Source organism: Trachurus trachurus (genome assembly GCF_905171665.1).
Source record: "Trachurus trachurus genome assembly, chromosome: 18".
NCBI lineage: Eukaryota > Metazoa > Chordata > Actinopteri > Carangiformes > Carangidae > Trachurus > Trachurus trachurus.
Window position 1 is genome coordinate 444239 of NC_139909.1, and position 18523 is coordinate 462761.

Sequence of the window (18523 nt, forward strand, 5' to 3'; positions counted from 1 at the left end):
CTCCTGTTTAATCCAGGTGACATTGTTGCACTTTAACTCCTGTTTCATCCAGGTGAAATTGTTGCACTTTAGCTCCTGTTTCATCCAGGATGGCATTGTTGCACTTTAACTCCTGTTCCAGGATGGCATTGTTGCACCTTATTGGTTGTTTTATTTATTTTATTAACTATTGCTAATTGTTGTCCTGTGTATGTATTTTATTGCTACTTTTATTATTAGCGTATGTCATCGTCAGTGTTGTGTCACTGTTGTGCTTTTGTTTTTATTGTTGTTTTATGCTGCTGGCAGCACTACAAATTGCCATCCGGGGACAATAAAGATCTCTTGACTTGACTTGACTTGACCTGACCACACTAGACACAGGTTGGACATAGACTGGACACAGATCAAAAACAGACCAGACATGAACCGGATGTGAACTGGACGTGAACCAGACACAGACTGGACACAGACTGAACATAAACCAGACATGAAGCAGACGCAGACTAGACATGATCCGGACACAGACCGAACATGAACTGGACATGACAAGAACCAGGTACAGACCAGACAAGAAGCGGATATGAACTGGAGAAGAAGTGGACATGAACCAGACACAGACTGTATATGAGCCAAACCCAGACCAGATATGAACCGGATGTGAACTGGACGTGAACCAGACACAGACCGGACATGAACCAAACACAGGCTGAACAGACCAGATATGAACCAGATGCAGACCGGACACAGTCCCGACATGTACCGGACACAGACCGGATACAGAGCCGGCGGAGCGTTGTGGGCCGTAGGCCGGCAGAGCGTTGTGGGCCGTAGGCCAGCGGAGCATCGACTGTAGGCCGGCAGAGCGTTGTGGGCCGTATGCCGGCGGAGCGTTGTGGGCCGGCAGAGCGTTGTGGGCCGTATGCCGGCGGAGCGTTGTGGGCCGGCGGAGCGTTGTGGGCCGGCGGAGCGTTGTGGGCCGTATGCCGGCGGAGCGTTGTGGGCCGTAGGCCGGCAGAGCATCGACTGTAGGTCGGCGGAGCGTTGTGGGCCGTAGGCCGGCGGAGCGTTGTGGGCCGGCAGAGCGTTGTGGGCCGTATGCCGGCGGAGCGTTGTGGGCCGTAGGCCGGCGGAGCATCGACTGTAGGCCGGCAGAGCGTTGTGGGCCATATGCCGGCGGAGCGTTGTGGGCCGGCGGAGCGTTGTGGGCCGTATGCCGGCGGAGCGTTGTGGGCCGGCAGAGCGTTGTGGGCCGTAGGCCGGCGGAGCGTTGTGGGCCATATGCCGGCGGAGCGTTGTGGGCCGGCGGAGCGTTGTGGGCCGGCGGAGCGTTGTGGGCCGTATGCCGGCGGAGCGTTGTGGGCCGTAGGCCGGCAGAGCATCGACTGTAGGCCGGCGGAGCGATGTGGGCCGTATGCCGGCAGAGCGTTGTGGGCAGTAGGCCGGCGGAGCGTTGTGGGCCGTATGCCGGCGGAGCGTTGTGGGCCGTAGGCCGGCAGAGCGTTGTGGGCCGGCGGAGCGTTGTGGGCCGGCAGAGCGTTGTGGGCCGGCGGAGCGTTGTGGGCCGTATGCCGGCGGAGCGTTGTGGGCCGTAGGCCGGCGGAGCATCGACTGTAGGCCGGCAGAGCGTTGTGGGCCATATGCCGGCGGAGCGTTGTGGGCCGGCGGAGCGTTGTGGGCCGTATGCCGGCGGAGCGTTGTGGGCCGGCAGAGCGTTGTGGGCCGTAGGCCGGCGGAGCGTTGTGGGCCATATGCCGGCGGAGCGTTGTGGGCCGGCGGAGCGTTGTGGGCCGGCGGAGCGTTGTGGGCCGTATGCCGGCGGAGCGTTGTGGGCCGTAGGCCGGCAGAGCATCGACTGTAGGTCGGCGGAGCGTTGTGGGCCGTAGGCCGGCGGAGCGTTGTGGGCCGGCAGAGCGTTGTGGGCCGTATGCCGGCGGAGCGTTGTGGGCCGTAGGCCGGCGGAGCATCGACTGTAGGCCGGCAGAGCGTTGTGGGCCATATGCCGGCGGAGCGTTGTGGGCCGGCGGAGCGTTGTGGGCCGTATGCCGGCGGAGCGTTGTGGGCCGGCAGAGCGTTGTGGGCCGTAGGCCGGCGGAGCGTTGTGGGCCATATGCCGGCGGAGCGTTGTGGGCCGGCGGAGCGTTGTGGGCCGGCGGAGCGTTGTGGGCCGTATGCCGGCGGAGCGTTGTGGGCCGTAGGCCGGCAGAGCATCGACTGTAGGTCGGCGGAGCGTTGTGGGCCGTATGCCGGCGGAGCGTTGTGGGCCGTAGGCCGGCGGAGCGTTGTGGGCCGGCGGAGCGTTGTGGGCCGTATGCCGGCAGAGCGTTGTGGGCCGTAGGCCGGCGGAGCGTTGTGGGCCGTAGGCCGGCGGAGCGTTGTGGGCCGTATGCCGGCGGAGCGTTGTGGGCCGTACGCCGGCGGAGCATCGACTGTAGGCCGGCGGAGCATCGACTGTAGGCCGGCAGAGCGTTGTGGGCCGTAGGCCGGCGGAGCGTTGTGGGCCGGCGGAGCGTTGTGGGCCGTAGGCCGGCGGAGTGTTGTGGGCCGGCGGAGCGTTGTGGGCCGGCGGAGCATCGACTGTAGGCCGGCGGAGCGTTGTGGGCCGTAGGCCGGCGGAGTGTTGTGGGCCGGCGGAGCATCGACTGTAGGCCGGCGGAGCGTTGTGGGCCGTAGGCCGGCGGAGCATCGACTGTAGGCCGGCAGAGCGTTGTGGGCTCTGAGTCGTCCCTGCAGCTTAGTGAACAGGTTGGATCACAGTGACAGTGCAGTTCACCTGTACAGGTGCGACCACCTGTTGCTCTGGACTCTGATTGGTCACATCACTTCCTGTTCCAGTCATGTGACTGACATGTATGAAAACTACATGTGGCTCCTGACATGTGACTCACTGTCTCCACATGTGCTCAACTCCACGGCTCCGCTAACCGCTAGCAACAAGCTGCAGCTGCTGAGCTACATGCTAATGGGACCACACAGACACACACACACACACACACAAACACACACACACTCAGAGACGAGGTAGTGAATGAAAACATGAGGGAAGCAGCGAACACACATACATGACAACACTGGCTTTGATGGTTTGTGAGGACACACACACACACACAGTTAATGAGGACACGTGTGTGTGTTTTTGTGTGTTAATGTGTGAGTCTGTGTGTGTGTGTGTGTGTGTGTATGTGCTAGCGGATGCATGCGGGCGGTCTGCTCTTACCTTGGTGGTGACAATGCAGAGGCAGTCCATATCCACACACACACACACACTCACACACACTCACACATTGCCACACACACACACGCACACACACACACACACATACAAATACACACACTCACACACTCATGCTCGATCTCTCTCTCTCTCTCTCTCTCTCTCTCTCTCTCTGTCGCCCTCCCCCCCCCCTCCTCGTTCTCCTCGTCTATCTGTCTATCCTCCCTCGCTCGCCCGCTCTCTCGCCTCTTCTATCCCTCCGTCTGTCGGCGCCGAGCGAGAGAGAGGGAGAGAGAGAGAGGGGGCGAGCGAGCAGTGCAGAGAGAGAGAGAGAGCGAGACAGAAGAAGAAGAAGAAGAAGAAGAAGAAGAAGACTGGTGTGTGTTTTTCTTTTTTTTTTTTTGGGGGGGGGGGGGGGAACGACAAAAAGACGGAGCGAGAGAGAGAGACACGGAGAGAGAGAGAGGTGGGGGTTGGGCTCCTCCTGTTGCCATGGTGTTATGCAGCTGTTGCCCCGGTGATGCTGCTGCAGCTGTTGCTAGGTAACAGTGATGGGTGTTTCCATGTAAATGAGAGATAGAGACAGAGAGGTGGTTGGGGGGGGGGGGGGGGGGGTCGTTACCTGTCCAGGTGTGTGTGGTCGACTCGGCGGCGGCGGCGGCGGCGGGTTCTCACACACCGTCAGCTCGTAGAACTCCTGGATGTCTGCACACACACACACACACACACACACACACACACACACACACACACACACACACACACACACAGATTAGTCACATGACTTCATGTTCGCTGACCACTTCCTGTCTCATTTGTGACATCATAAGTCTCAGGTTGACGAGTGTATAGAGTTTTTCCTCAGTTGATGTGAGGGTCTAAGGACAGAGGATGTTGTTACGATGCCATGTAAAGCCCTTTGAGACAAACTGGTGGTAAAAACGGGCTATACTAATAAAATTGCCTTGCCTTGCCTTGCCGAAGCGGAAGCGGAAGCAGGAAGTAACGGCGCCATGGGAACTCAATTCGAAAAAAGTCTCCATGTAAATGAACGAGAGTCCAAGTTTTATTTTGTGATCCGATTGAATTGTGCCATGAGAAAAAACTCTGTCCTCTACCTGTTTAAAACATCACGTTTCATGAAGAGAAATCAGCTGTTTGTTGTAAAACGGCAACAGAAGAATGTATTTTGTGTAAAGACCGCTCTACGGACTACAGATCTGTGTCCCACTAAAAATACGTCGCCAACTGACACGGGAAAGGGCGGCATGTGGTGTGTGACGTCACCTACGCGACCTGTAGTCTTTCTGGTTACGGACTCTTCGGAATTTTATTTTACAATAGTTTTACAACAAACTGCTGGTTTCTCTTCATGAAACGTGATGTTTTAAACAGGTACAATTCAAACGGATCACGAAATAAAACTCCCGTTCATTTGTATGGATATTTTTTTTTCGAATTGAGGACCCATGGGGCTGCTTCCGCTTCGGCACTCTATTGGAACGGATTGTGGCCGCCGCCGCCGCCATCTTGGTCAGGAGGAGTCTAACTTTGACTTCCTGTATCTACAGAGGCAGAGAGGTCTATCACTGAAGCCCTTTGTTTTAATAGAAATACTACAACTCAGCTACATAACTCACCTTAGCAGTTATAGGGTTAATGTCAGTGCCATGAAACTGATTTAATATGGCCCGAGCACAGTTATATAGGTAGCCTCATCACCATGGCAACCACAAACTCACAACCGGGGGAAACAGCTGATAAGCCTAGCCTACACATACAGGCAACAAAATAACGAACTATTAATATATTAACTACCGGTATATGCACTAAATGTAACACATATCCACCCTATGATACGTTACCTTAGTTTCATTTATGTCAGATAACTCACCTACATCAAATTCAACAAGTTCATAACAGTTATATAATATAAAACAACAAAACTTCGTTTTGGCGTAGCTACACCGGTCACTACTTCATTTATTTGGTAGCTACACCGGTCACTACTGCATTTATTTGGTAGCTACACCGGTCACTACTTCATTTATTTGGTAGCTACACCGGTCACTAATTCATTTATTTGGTAGCTACACCGGTCACTACTGCATTTATTTGGTAGCTACACCGGTCACTACTTCATTTATTTGGTAGCTACACCGGTCACTAATTCATTTATTTGGTAGCTACACCGGTCACTACTTCATTTATTTGGTAGCTACACCGGTCGCTACTGCATTTATTTGGTAGCTACACCGGTCACTACTTCATTTATTTGGTAGCTACACCGGTCGCTACTGCATTTATTTGGTAGCTACACCGGTCACTACTTCATTTATTTGGTAGCTACACCGGTCACTACTTCATTTATTTGGTAGCTACACCGGTCACTACTGCATTTATTTGGTAGCTACACCGGTCACTACTTCATTTATTTGGTAGCTACACCGGTCACTAATTCATTTATTTGGTAGCTACACCGGTCACTACTTCATTTATTTGGTAGCTACACCGGTCACTACTGCATTTATTTGGTAGCTACACCGGTCACTACTTCATTTATTTGGTAGCTAAATGTAACACATATCCCACCCTATGATACGTTACGTTAGTTTCATTTATGTCGGATAACTTACCTACATCAAATTCAACAAGTTCATAACAGTTATATAATATAAAACAACTTATTACTTATTACTTGTCTCTTGGTTTTGGCGTTTCTTTCATGGGAACATCGGTACGCGGCACAAAAGTTTGGCATTTTGCCAGATTCACAGCTGTCAAACGGTCTGACTGTTGACTGCTGCTCAGGAGGAACTCCTCCTCAAGATGATTCCTGACAAGCCCCAATGCACCATCTACATGTAGATATCTATGAAGTCTCAGGTTGACGAGTCTATAATCTATAATCGGGTGTTGAACTACACGTCCCAGCATTCTCCTCTCTCCCCTGCCTGTTGCCCTGGAAACACTTTCTGTAGTGTTGAGGTCACAGTCTCTGAGCTCTCAGGGCCACGTCTGCTCTGACCTTTGACCTTTAACCTGCTGACATTGCAGCCCGGTGATCCTGACACCTGAGCCAAACACCTTTTAATATTCCATAAATGATTTACTTGGCTGCATTAAAGGGACAACGAGGAGTTTCTCCATCGGCAGAACGAAAAATTCCGCGACAATAAAAAAGTCTGATATTAATGTGGATGAATCTACGTTACCACTTGTTAATGGTCCATTTTAGATAAATCTATGGTTTTGTCTCTATGGTTATTTTGTTATTATTAGTGGTGGTGGAAATGCTGGGCGAGCCGACCAGCGTTTCTTTACTTTCGGTTTCGTGGCGAGTCATGAGAATAACGCCGCCGAATCTCCGTTTATGGTGGGAACTACGACGGTATGTGATCGTCTTCCAACCTCTGACTTTAATTCTTGATGAATGAAAACATGAGTCTGTCTTGCGCCGGTCAAAGAATTTCACGGTGCGCGGAGGCTCATAAATGTAGTGGGAAAACACTTCGCTTTTACAAAACTCCTCCTTGTCCCTTTAATAACAGTTCAGTGATAAAACTCATGTTTATGCAGCTTCAGTAGATTCAGAGTTTGGCTCTGGCTCTTCACTCGCTGAACAGAGATTCATCATATAACATAGAACATGGGAGTGATGACGACTAAGGTCACATCTACAGCTGAAGGTGGTTACAGGAGGATACAGGAGGATACAGGTGGATACAGGGGGATGGGGGTTGAGAAAACACAGGGCAGCAAGGTCACTGACAGCAAAGAGGAACACCGTAAGATATATTCTAGTAAGTTATAAGTATAAGTAAGTTATATTCTATATATACGATATATAAATAGTTTTGGATTGAGAGGGTGAGTAGTGAGGATCTACTGGAGCTTTATTGGAGCTGGTGCACAGTTAAAGGGACAACGAGGAGTTTTGGAAAAGCGAAGTGTTTCCTCACTACATTTATGAGCCTCCGCACCGTGAAATTCTTTGACCGGCGCAAGACAGACTCATGTTTTCATTCATCAAGAATTAAAGTCAGAGGTTGGAAGACGATCACATACCGTCGTAGTTCCCACCATAAACGGAGATTCATACGGCGGCGTTATTCTCATGACTCGCCACGAAACCTAAAGTAAAGAAACGCTGGTCGGCTCAACCAGCATTTCCACCACCACTAATAATAACAAAATAACCATAGAGACAAAACCATAGATTTATCTAAAATGGACCATTAACAAGTGGTAACGTAGATTCATCCACATTAATATCAGACTTTTTATAACCAAATAGAAACTCCTCATTGTCCCTTTATAGGTGAACTTGGTGCACACAGCCGATTAAAGGGTTTCCTGTGTGTGTGTGTGTGTGTGTGTGTGTGTGTGTGTGTGTTACCCAGCAGAGCCTGGAACAAGTCGCTCTGGAAGATGTTGAGCAGTTTCTCAGCGCGACCTTTGACCCCTTCAGCTGCTCCGGCCTGACAGGCCTCCATCACCTGGAGAGCTCTCTCTGTGTCTGAGGAGAGAACCAGACTCCACTGTGACTGTGCGTTCACACCAAAAGCTTCCAAAGCGTCAAAAACGCTTGAGGCTGCGCTTCAGACAAGACAGCTTCCAAAACGGCAAATATTTTCAGCCGCTTTGGCCGCGCGTCACGTGACTGACGTCAAAGTTCGATCGCGCTGGTCATTGGGGAGTTGAAGGACAAAAAAAGGCAGCCGAAGGACGTCTCTATTCTGACAGCTAGCTGACAGATAGCTAATTACCCTAAAGTTAACCAGGGCTCAACTTCTCGTCTGGTGAAGCTTTGGAAGTGCGGCGACGCCTGTTGACGCTTTGGACGCTCAGTGTCGCCGGGCTCTCATTGAAAATGAATTTACCGTAAAACACCAAATAAGGGCCCGGGCGTTTATTTGCTTAAATCGCTCAAATCAACCGGCGTTTATTAGGGACCTGCGTTTATTAGGGACCTGCCTTTATTAATAGTGTTCAACCTAGACCTCTTTCTGGGGAAAGAGGCTTCACTCACTGATACGTGCGTTTCTCAAGGCATTACTGTAAATACGGCCAGGGCGGACTCGTTCTCGGTCTCGCTGACCTCCGCGGTCCTGGCCCGCACAGTTACCAGGAGACTGAGACCCCGTCATGTCGGTCCTCCGCCCTCTCTGATCCGCCGCAAGCTGCAAAAACCCTGCGGACGCCCAGTCTCTCCACTCCTCTCCCTCACTTCAGCACCTGTGTTGGCTCGCACCACCGTCCTTTTTTTTTTTTTTGATTGAATGAATGAAGTAGGTCTATAACTAATAATAATGTAACGTATAGCCTACAGTAACTAAATACGCGTATGAGTAATCAGAGAACAGTAGGCTGTTTACGCTACTTTTAAAAGTAGTAACAAGTCATTTAAAACGAGGAGCGAGCCGAGCCGACACGGTGCAGCCCAGGACAGGAGCTGAAGTGATGAGAGGAGTGGACAGACCGGGCAGGAGCAACCAGCCCAGAGGCGTCTCGTCGGTCCTCGGCCGTCTTTAACGTCACGAGACACCCGCTATATTTGCATAGAATATTTTTTGACAACCAGAAAAACAATGTTTGACCCGGCGTTTATTTGGGATGGGCGTTTAATATAAAAAATATTTTGCTACACCCGGCGGTTAATTGGGACCGGCGGCAATTTGGGACTCGGCCATTATTTGAAGTTTTATGGTACTTCTGGCGTTTTGACGCTTTGGAAGGTTTTGGTGTGAACGCACTGTGACTCTACTGAGAATCTACTGTGTTTCTACTGGAGAGCTCTCTCTGTGTCTGAGGAGAGAGTTACACTTTACTGTGTTTCTACTGAGACTCTACTGAGACTCTACTGTGTCTCAGTGTCTGAAGAGAGAGTAACAAGTAATAATAGTGCTTTACATTTATGTAGCGCTTTTAAAAAAATGCTAAACCCAAAGCGTGTTACAGAAACCGTTATTCACTCATTCACACTGACACCAGTGGTGGTAAGTTACTGTCAGACTGACCCTGACCCTGGGGCAGACTAGGGTTGTCAAAAGTATCGATTCCTAAAAAAGTATCGACACTAAAATGTTGTATCCGGATACGATACTCATTTGCAAAAGTATCGATACTTGATGATGATTTTATGAAATCATGAATATGGATAGGAAAGACAGTAAAGAAGCAGGTGAGTGAGAGAGAAGGAATTTTTCCTTCTTTGTTTTATCCCTGTGGTATCGAATATGGTATCGAGTATCGAATATTTTCCTGAGTGTCGGTATCGAGTTGAAAATGTTAGTATCGTGAGTCGTGACAACCCTAGGGCAGACTGATTATTATAACCGTTATTCACTCATACACAGTCACTGTAGCCACAGCCTGAGGGGCAGACTGACAGAAACTGCCCCTCAGGCCAAACACTCATACTGGGGGAATCAAACCACCAACCTTCTGATAACTGGCCTGCTCTAACTCCTGAGCTACTTTACTGTCATTTACTGACTCTACTCTGACTCTACTCTGACTCTACTCTGACTCTGCTGTGTCTCTACTACTGTTTTCCTCAGTGGATGTGAGGGTCTAAGGACAGAGGATGTTGTTATGATGGGATGTAAAGCCCTTTGAGACAAACTGGTGGTAAAAACGGGCTATACAAATACAATTGCCTTGCCTTGTTACTCTGCTGTGTCTCTACTCTGACTCTGGGGGGCGTGGCCTCAGGCAGAGAGCTCATCAGCTGACATCATATCAACAGAATCAGTCTCATCAGGATCAATAGTACCAATAGTATCGATATGATCAGATATTAATCAGTGGTTTTGATCAGCAGAGTCCTGGTCACATGACTCCATAACAACAGTGTGGAAGGTCAGAGGTCGGGAAGAAGGCTGAAGGGACGAGGAAGAGGAGGCTGAGGGATCAAGTAAACACACACACACACACAATGTCACACACAGACACACACACTGTCAAACACACACAGTGTCACACACACACACACACACACAATAAAGAGTGTAAAACAGGCTGAAACGGCGTCTCACCTTCTCGTTTCAGCGGCATGTCGTCTCTGATCCACACAAATCCTCTTTAGGGATTTTACAAACACTCGGGGCATTCTGGGTAACGTAGTCCTAATCCCACCGCTCCCATCACACCACAGACATTACACAAGCCCCGCCCCCTCCAGGGGTCAGGCCGCCCGATTGGACGACGCCGTCGGTCACACAGGGCAAGGACTTTCATCTCTCTGTCACACACACACACACACACACACACACACACACACACACACACACACACACACACACACACACACACACACACACACACACACACACACACACACACAGTTATTGATGGTTCAGGCAGAAATAATCTATACATTTAAACAGGTGTAAAAAATAAAGGAGTAAATCAACTAATTATATCATAATAATAACAAACAGGAAACTTTACAGCAGTAAAATAAACAAAAAATACAGAACATGGTAAATAAACTGATCATTTAAATCAACTTGAAAACACAACTGTTCATTAAAATACAACTGTTCATTAAAAAACTCCATTAACAGAGAAACCGTCCAGTTATTCTGGTCATTACTGTCGTCAATACTAAACCAATCAGGATTACTGAAGAGACAGGACAGCAGGTCTACAGCGCCCCCCTGTGGAGAGCAGCTGGAACTACACACACACACTCACAGCAGCTTTGTGTGTATGTGTGTGTGTGTGAGAGAGAGTAAAATGTGTAATGTGTTTGGCAACAACACATTTCTGTTCATGCCAATAAAGCTGTTTGAATTCACTTTATGCACAGCTCCACTACTTCCTGAAATAAGCCAGCTCGTTTAATTCCTGTTTTACATTATTGGACCAACTGATTAATCCAGGTGTGTCTGAGTAGTCACAGTGGTCAGACACACCTGGATTAATCAGTTGGTCCAATAATGTAAGGCAGGAATTAAACGAGCTGTCTTATTTCAGGAAGTAGTGTAGCCGTGCATAAAGTGAATTGAACTGAGAGAAAGAGAGAGATGAGCCAAGTCTTCCTCCTCTCCCTCCCATGATGAAGGCCGATCATCCTGTTTAGGGCTGTCCTGTCCTAAACCATTATTTTTCTGTAATTAATTAATTAATTAGTCAAACAATTCATTTTTCTATTAATCTAGCATTTTTATTTTATTTTTATTTTTTTTTTTGGGGGGGGGGGGGGGGGTGATAATTACTTTAGAAAAACACTGTGGTACCATCTCCATTTTGCAAAGGCTGCAGATAGAGAAATATTCACATTTTCTTTTCATTTATGACCTCACACACATTGGGCTGACACCTGTATGACAGATTCCATGTTCCATGTTTCACCAGTGTTAAAAATACTGGGGGGGGGGTCAACTGTGCAGACTTCCACTGCTGCCTTCAGTCATATTTAGCTGTACAAAGTTACACTGGAGGTCTGACAGTATTTGTTCCAGTTATTTCTAATTAAAAAAAAAAAAACTTTTCTGTTTATTTTTTTGTGAACATTTTTACCACTATTTTCTAGAAATGTTTCAACTTTTTTGAGAAATTGTACCACTTTTTCTCCAGAAATTTCTCTATAATCTTTCAAAAAAAATGTACGCCTAATTTAAACGTACATTGATTGTTTGTGTATTTCTGGTGTTTGCTTCAAAATGATGTCCAATGGAGGTCCGTGGTCTTATTTGTGTCAGTTTTGAGAACCACCGGTCTATGTGATACAAGTAAAAATCTTGTGTGGAGTCTGTACTTACTTTTTCTATAATGTGCTGGTATGGGAACCTCAATGTTAAATCCAAAAATGCACTCAAATGAAAATAGTCAAGATGATGAGTGGCAAGATTCTGGGAGTTCAGCAGAGCACACTCTCTGACTTGGTCTGAGTTGGTATCCATTTGCAACCGTCATATGGACATGCACTGCTACGCCATTTCCATCTTAAACTCTGGTCAGGGGAGGAGTTAAGCAGCTCTTACCTGACAGAGCTCTGCTATGGCTGAGACCCATGCTACATGCATTCAGTGTTTTTGCACCTTGTTTTTACTTTTACATGCAGTGTTGTTGCACTTTATATTTATATAGATATTGATTTCTGTACTACTGACATGCATCTTTTTATTGTTGACTTGTGGTTGTGCATTGCGGATCACCATCCCTGTGTTGATGGAACTGTGGTTTGTGTAATTGTATGTTGTCTCAGGGGTTGTGTTATCCCCATGTCTTTTGCTTGTCTACTGCAAAACCAATTGACAAAATGAATAAAAGTTGAAGTTGAAGTTGAAGTATTCAGTTTACCACCAAAAAAGCAGTTTACCCACTACAAAACATTAGACTACAACACCGACTGACTGTTACCTCAAAGTGAAACCCCACTTCGATGGATGGATAAACGAACTCAGAATGTATAAAAAATCTTTGCATTACATGAAAAGCAAAAATGCCCTAAAGTTATTTTCTTTGCTGGACTTATTTACTATTGTGGACTGAGACCCTCACGTTCTCTTTTCTTTTTGTTCTTGATTGATCAAGATAGCTGATTCAGCACTGTGCATTTATCTATTACCAATGTGCCTTTACAGTAATGTTTGTATTTTGTTTGTTTGTTTATTTTCACATATCAAAAAGTAAAAAAAAAAAAAGATATGACATATAAAATCCAAGACAATGTGAAGGGGAAATGCCAAAAAGAAAACCCTCCAGGGGCTTGTAGGGTGGCATTCTCCAACTACAGTTCTAAGCTAATGAGCATAGACACAATTACGAGGTACAAAAACCGTTCATACATAATAAATACAAACATGGTTTAACATGATTTAACATTGTACAATGCAATGGGCTCTATGCACAGCTCCACTACTTCCTGAAATAAGCCAGCTCCTTTATTTCCTGTCTTACATTATTGGACCAACTGATTAATCCAGGTGTGTCTGACCATTGTTGTGAGGTCAGACACACCTAATCAGTTGGTCCAATATTTTTTTTTTAATTTTTTTTTAGAAACTTTATTAAGTCAGCAATCATGGTGCAATACAATTCAATACACAAAAACATTGTAAAATGTACATAGGCCTACATTCAAAATTTTTATAGCTTTCATGTTGATTGATTTTTTAATAGACTTAATGTATTGTTTGGCTTCATTTTCAAAAATAAGAAAAAGTGGTTTTTGATTAGTGTAACGACATTTATGAATGTGCCATTTGGCTAACTGTATAATAAGATTGATTATATAGTATTGTTTTTCTTTAGAAGATGGATTGTCAGTGAAGCCAAACAATCAAGGACGTGCAGTCAGGGGAGGCAGGAGAGGCAGAGCCTCACCTGCCATCATGAGAAGAAAAAAATAAATAAAATAATAAAATAAAATAAGTATTAATATTTTTCCACTGGCCTATGATTTGAATGCATTTTCATTGCGGTTCCGACCAGTTTTGATCATTTCTGTGGTCAAAATCGCCGAAATCCTGTATTTCCTGTTCAAATACAGTTAAGAGACGAGAGGTGCGGCAGCGCAGCGACGTGCCTCACCCCATACAGCTCAATCCCTCAAAGTGGCTTGTGCTCGTGCACTTGGCGCGTGCTGGTTGCCATTTCTCTGTATGTTTCCAATATCCTGCTTTGAAAACATTTTTATTATACATCTTCATTGTTATAGTGTTTGGTAATGTATTTCACGTATGTATGTAATATATTTAAGTTTAGTTTGAGTCTTTTGATCGGAGAAAAATACACAAGGAAAAAGCCTGCCTTGAGGCAGGCAGTGTCGGTGCCTCGCCGCTGGGGGCGATAGTGAGCCTGAAGTTCAATATAAATACCCGAGTTACTGTTGCTAACAAACAAACAATCAGTCCAATATGCTAAATTGAGACAGAGAGACTTGTAAAACTCAAACAAGATAAGGAGGACTTTTACAACGAGGTCACAAAGATCTTTGTCCAGAAGGAAAGGCGAATGGACTTCATTTACAAGTAAAGGTAAGAACACCACACCACTCGAGCCTGTGTATGTGGTTCTGTGATGTCCAGCTGCGGACTCTCCGCTCCGCTATCACACAACGTCTTTCAGAACCACTGGGGTGGACAGCGGCGCGGAGGGAGAAAAGCACTGTGTTTATGCTACTGTTTATATTTATTTCTGTTTGCCTATGCTACAAAGGCACGGATACTGATCCTTCGTATTTGTCAATCTCGGTGTTTTATTTTGAAAATTGTTTTTATTTTGAAAATTGACCGGATTCTCTCAGGGTTTTTTTGTTTGACTTCCTGTCCGGCTTGACGCTGTCGCTCGCGGCTCGCGCACAACAGGGCTCCCCCAAAAATCACTGTGCAATTCGAACACTGCTAAAGAGAACCAGTCTATTTCTATTTTCTGGAAGTTGTTGTTTATGTACAAAATCTCTTAAAGCCCATGATCGCCCGTTTGAGCAGTTTAACATGCAAGCGATAGCCTATGCGTCTCTCCCTCCTCGCCGCTGTCCACACCTGTGGTTCTGAAAGATGTTGTGTGATAGCGGAGCGGAGTCAGCAGGTGGATTTGTTGTGGGATTATTAGGAAGCTGCTGATTTTTGTTACATTTGTGGACTTGCATTGGCGGGATGAAAACCCTTTCACCCGAATTCATGCTATTTTATTAGAATTAGCCTACTATTGTAAATCTGACTTTCAAAGTCAGTGCCTTAGAATTACGATTGTAAATCTGACTTTCAAAGTCAGTGCCTCCCCAACTACAAACCTCACCGCACGTCACTGCAAACAATACATGTTCAAAGCACAGGGAAAAAAGAGGTTCAATCGAAAAACAAATCAGGTTACAGTTTGTCCAATAATGTAAGACAGGAAATAAAGGAGCTGGCTTATTTCAGGAAGTAGTGGAGCTGTGCATAGAGCCCATACAAAAGCTTGATAAACATATGATGAAAATATAAAGTAATCCTAGTTTAGATAGGCAGACCATGTGGAAAGTCTTGACTGGTTAGCAGGAGTGACTTTAGTGCTCTTCTAAATGTTTGAAGATACTTCAATAAAAAAATAAAAAAATAAAATAAACGCTGACTGACTGTGACGCTCGAGCCGCCGCTGGGGGGCGCTTCCGGTCCGCGTGCAGCTCCGTCGTTTCCGGTTCGAGTTGGTTCGACGACTCTGTGGCGGCGCGTGCGTCCGTCCGAGACTTTAAAGTTTTTATTTATTTATTTCTTTATTTAATTATTTATTTAACTTTAACTGCAGATCGATTATTTCTCCTCGAGCCCTTGTTTCCCGTCAGGCACCGCGCAGGACGCCTCTCTCTTCCTCTCTCCTCTCCGTCTTCTTCCCGCCTCCAGGAGCTGCGGACCAATCACAGCGCCGCTCCGCTCTGATTGGCCGCAGCGCGGGGAGAGGCGGAAGCTGAGCGCGGCCTGTGATTGGCTGGGCTCGGTTGTCACTCCCGCGCGCCCCGTGGCTGACGTATAAAAGCGCGGGGCTCGGCTGGGCAGCTAGCAGTTAGCAGCTAGCTGTTAGCCGCTACTACTCTAGCACGGTGCGAGCTGAAGTCATGACTCATCAGCCCGCACACACACACTTACACACGCACACACACACTGACACGCGCTCTCCGGTGCACGAGCAGCTCTGCGCGGGCGTGTTTCCGCGCACGGAGCGGGTTTTGTCGCGTGTTTTCGGTAGTTGTTGTTGTTCAGGGGGCGTGTGTGAGAGTTAGCTCGCTGCTAGCGGAGGAAGCTAACTGAAGCTAACTGAAGCTAACTCTTTACCTGAAGGTGCGTTCGACTTATTCATGACGGCGCCGCGGGATTGGTGGAGTCAGCGGCGGCGGGGGCGGGGCTAAAGGACGGGGAGTAGGGAGTAGGGAGTAGGGTAGGGGGGGAGGGGGAGCTAGTGACACACACACACACACACACACACACACAGAGAGAGAGAAACACACACACACACACACACAGTCTATTTCTGTCACGCACACACGGACTGAGAGTGTGTGTTAATCTCGGAACCAGAAGAGGAGGAGAGAGGAGGAGGAAGTCTGAGGACGACAACAAGTGAACGACGGTGAGTGGCACTGATCACTGATCAATAACTGATAGATAGATAGATAGATAGATAGATAGATAGATAGATAGATAGATAGATAGATAGATAATAACTGATCAGTCTGGTTGAGTTACTGTGGACTCAGATGTTTTACAACCAATCAATAACTAATAATCCATAATGCAATGTGCAGATTGATCAGAGAGATGAGCTCCAGACTGGATTATGATGAGGTGGTGTTAATATTCTCAGACTCCTCCACAAACAGCCCCCACGACCTTTGACCTCAGGCTAAAACACCCGTTATAAAGTTATATTAAAGGGATAGTTCACCTAAAATTGAAATTTCATTCTCACATTCTTATTATCTCCTCCCCCTCATGTGGACTAAGGGCTGGGAGAAGTTTCAGAGTCCTCCGTGGCTTCTCTGAGTTACAGCGGGGCTCCGCGCAGCACTGCAACGGAGCTCACTTTTCTTTGTCCAAAAAGACACACCAAAAAAACATCCAAATACCTCCATAGTGCTCGTCTGTAATGTCCTTCTTGTGTTGAATTCTCGTGCGATTTGCATTCACACCCAGTTCACGGTTTCGCAAATCGCGCGAGATTCCGGCAGAGCAACACTGGGAGCTTCTGCTACAAAACAAGCTTGAAATATAGACTTATTTAATTTTTTTCGTAACAATTTCTCATTTCGGGGCTTCAATACAAGAGGGACATTACAGACGAGCAGCATGGAGGTATTTGGATGTTTTTTGGTGTGTCTTTTTGGACGAAGAAAAGTGAGCTCCGTTCTCAACCGTCATATGCAGTGCTGCACAGAGCCCCGCTGTAACTCAGAGAAGCCACGGAGGACTCTGAAACTTCTCCCAGCCCTTAGTCCACATGAAATTTCAATTTTGAGTGAACTATCCCTTTAATATTCTGACTCCTCAGCCCCCACGACCTTTGACCTCAGGCTAAAACAGCCTATAAAGTGGATTGTATTGATCATTTTACCATTTTTCCTAGAATTTCTTTGAGAAACAGAATTTTCAACAAAAAAACCCCCACTTTTTTCTAAATTTTTAAAAAACTTTTTTGTTTTTTGTGAACATTTTTACCACTTTTTTCTAGAAATGTTTCAACTTTTTTTTGAGAAATTGTAGCACTTTTTATTTCCCAGAAATTTCTCTATAATCTTTCCAAAATGTACGCCTAATTTAAACGTACATTGATCCAATGGGGGTCCGTGGTCTAATTTGTGTCAGTTTTATGGTCCTTGATATAAAAAAAGTTTGAGAACCACCAGTGATACAAGTATGAACAGTTTACCACCTAAAAAGCAGTTTACCCACTACAACACATTAGAGCAGCAGTATCAATACTGTTACTTATTGATACTCGTATTGATTCCACGTCTGCCTACCGGCTAAAACTAAAACAAGCTGCGTAGAAATGAAGAGAGGGAAAACACAAAGAATAGACACAACCAGAGAGAAACGGACCGAACCCGAATCAAGCTTGACTTTTTTCTTTTCTTTTCTTTTTTTAAACCTCCCATAAGAACCTGTAGGCTGTTAAAGTTATAGTTGGTGATCCTGTTCAGAAACTTAAATGTTTTGTTATACTGGGTGAAATGGTCCTTTATCCTGAGAGTAATCAATACATTGTTTATACAGAAAAAGGAACAACTGTCGTTGGTTGGTTGGTTGGTTTGTTGACTGGTTGGTTGGTTGATTGGTTGGTTGGTTGGTTGGTTGGTTGGTTGGTTGGTTGGTTGGTTGACTGGTTGGTTGGTTGGTGGGTTGGTTGGTTGGTTGGTTGGTTGGTTGGTTGGTTGGTTGGTTGACTGGTTGGTTGGTTGGTTGGTTGGTTGGTTGGTTGGTTGATTGGTTGGTTGGTTGGTTGACTGGTTGGTTGGTTGGTGGGTTGGTTGGTTGGTTGACTGGTTGGTTGGTTGGTTGGTTGGTTGATTGGTTGACTGGTTGGTTGGTTGGTTGGTTGGTTTGTTGACTGGTTGGTTGGTTGGTCTCTGGTTGGTTGGTTGGTTGATTGGTTGGTTGGTTTGTTGACTGGTTGGTTGGTTGGTTGGTTGGTTGGTTGGTTTGTTGACTGATTGGTAGGGCTGGGTATTGTTGAGAATCTCACGATTCGATTCGATTTCGATTCATTAGGTCACGATTCGATTCGATATCGATTCGATTCGATATTGATTGAAATGCTTCGATATCGATTCAGTATCAAGCAGAAATACACAAATAAGAGTACCAGATTTTTTTTTTTTTAAATAATTATTTGTTTAGT

General features: G+C 46.5%; 2 protein-coding genes across 5 annotated transcripts in view; one reads left to right on the forward strand and one right to left on the reverse strand.

Moving 5' to 3' along the window:
* dlg4b (discs, large homolog 4b) overlaps window positions 1–15468 on the reverse strand; it is a 50647-nt gene extending 35179 nt beyond the window's left edge. The window contains exons 1-4 of one of the 3 annotated variants that reach the window (XM_083993394.1): window positions 15274–15468; window positions 10234–10439; window positions 7593–7712; window positions 3816–3898 (exon numbers count right to left, since the gene is read on the reverse strand). In XM_083993394.1, the coding sequence (XP_083849520.1) occupies window positions 3816–3898; window positions 7593–7712; window positions 10234–10252 (222 nt within the window). In that variant the 5' untranslated portion in view covers window positions 10253–10439; window positions 15274–15468. Of the gene's footprint in view, window positions 1–3815; window positions 3899–7592; window positions 7713–10233; window positions 10440–15267 lie in introns of all 3 variants that reach the window. The other 2 variants (XM_083993395.1, XM_083993396.1) reach the window with 2 other exon arrangements.
* mepceb (methylphosphate capping enzyme b) overlaps window positions 1–18523 on the forward strand; it is an 88780-nt gene that overhangs the window by 55574 nt on the left and 14683 nt on the right. Inside the window, exon 2 of one of the 2 annotated variants that reach the window (XM_083993398.1) lies at window positions 15909–16255. The gene's annotated coding sequence lies outside the window, so the exon portion shown is untranslated. Of the gene's footprint in view, window positions 1–15701; window positions 16256–18523 lie in introns of those variants that run through there. The other variant, XM_083993399.1, reaches the window with a different exon arrangement.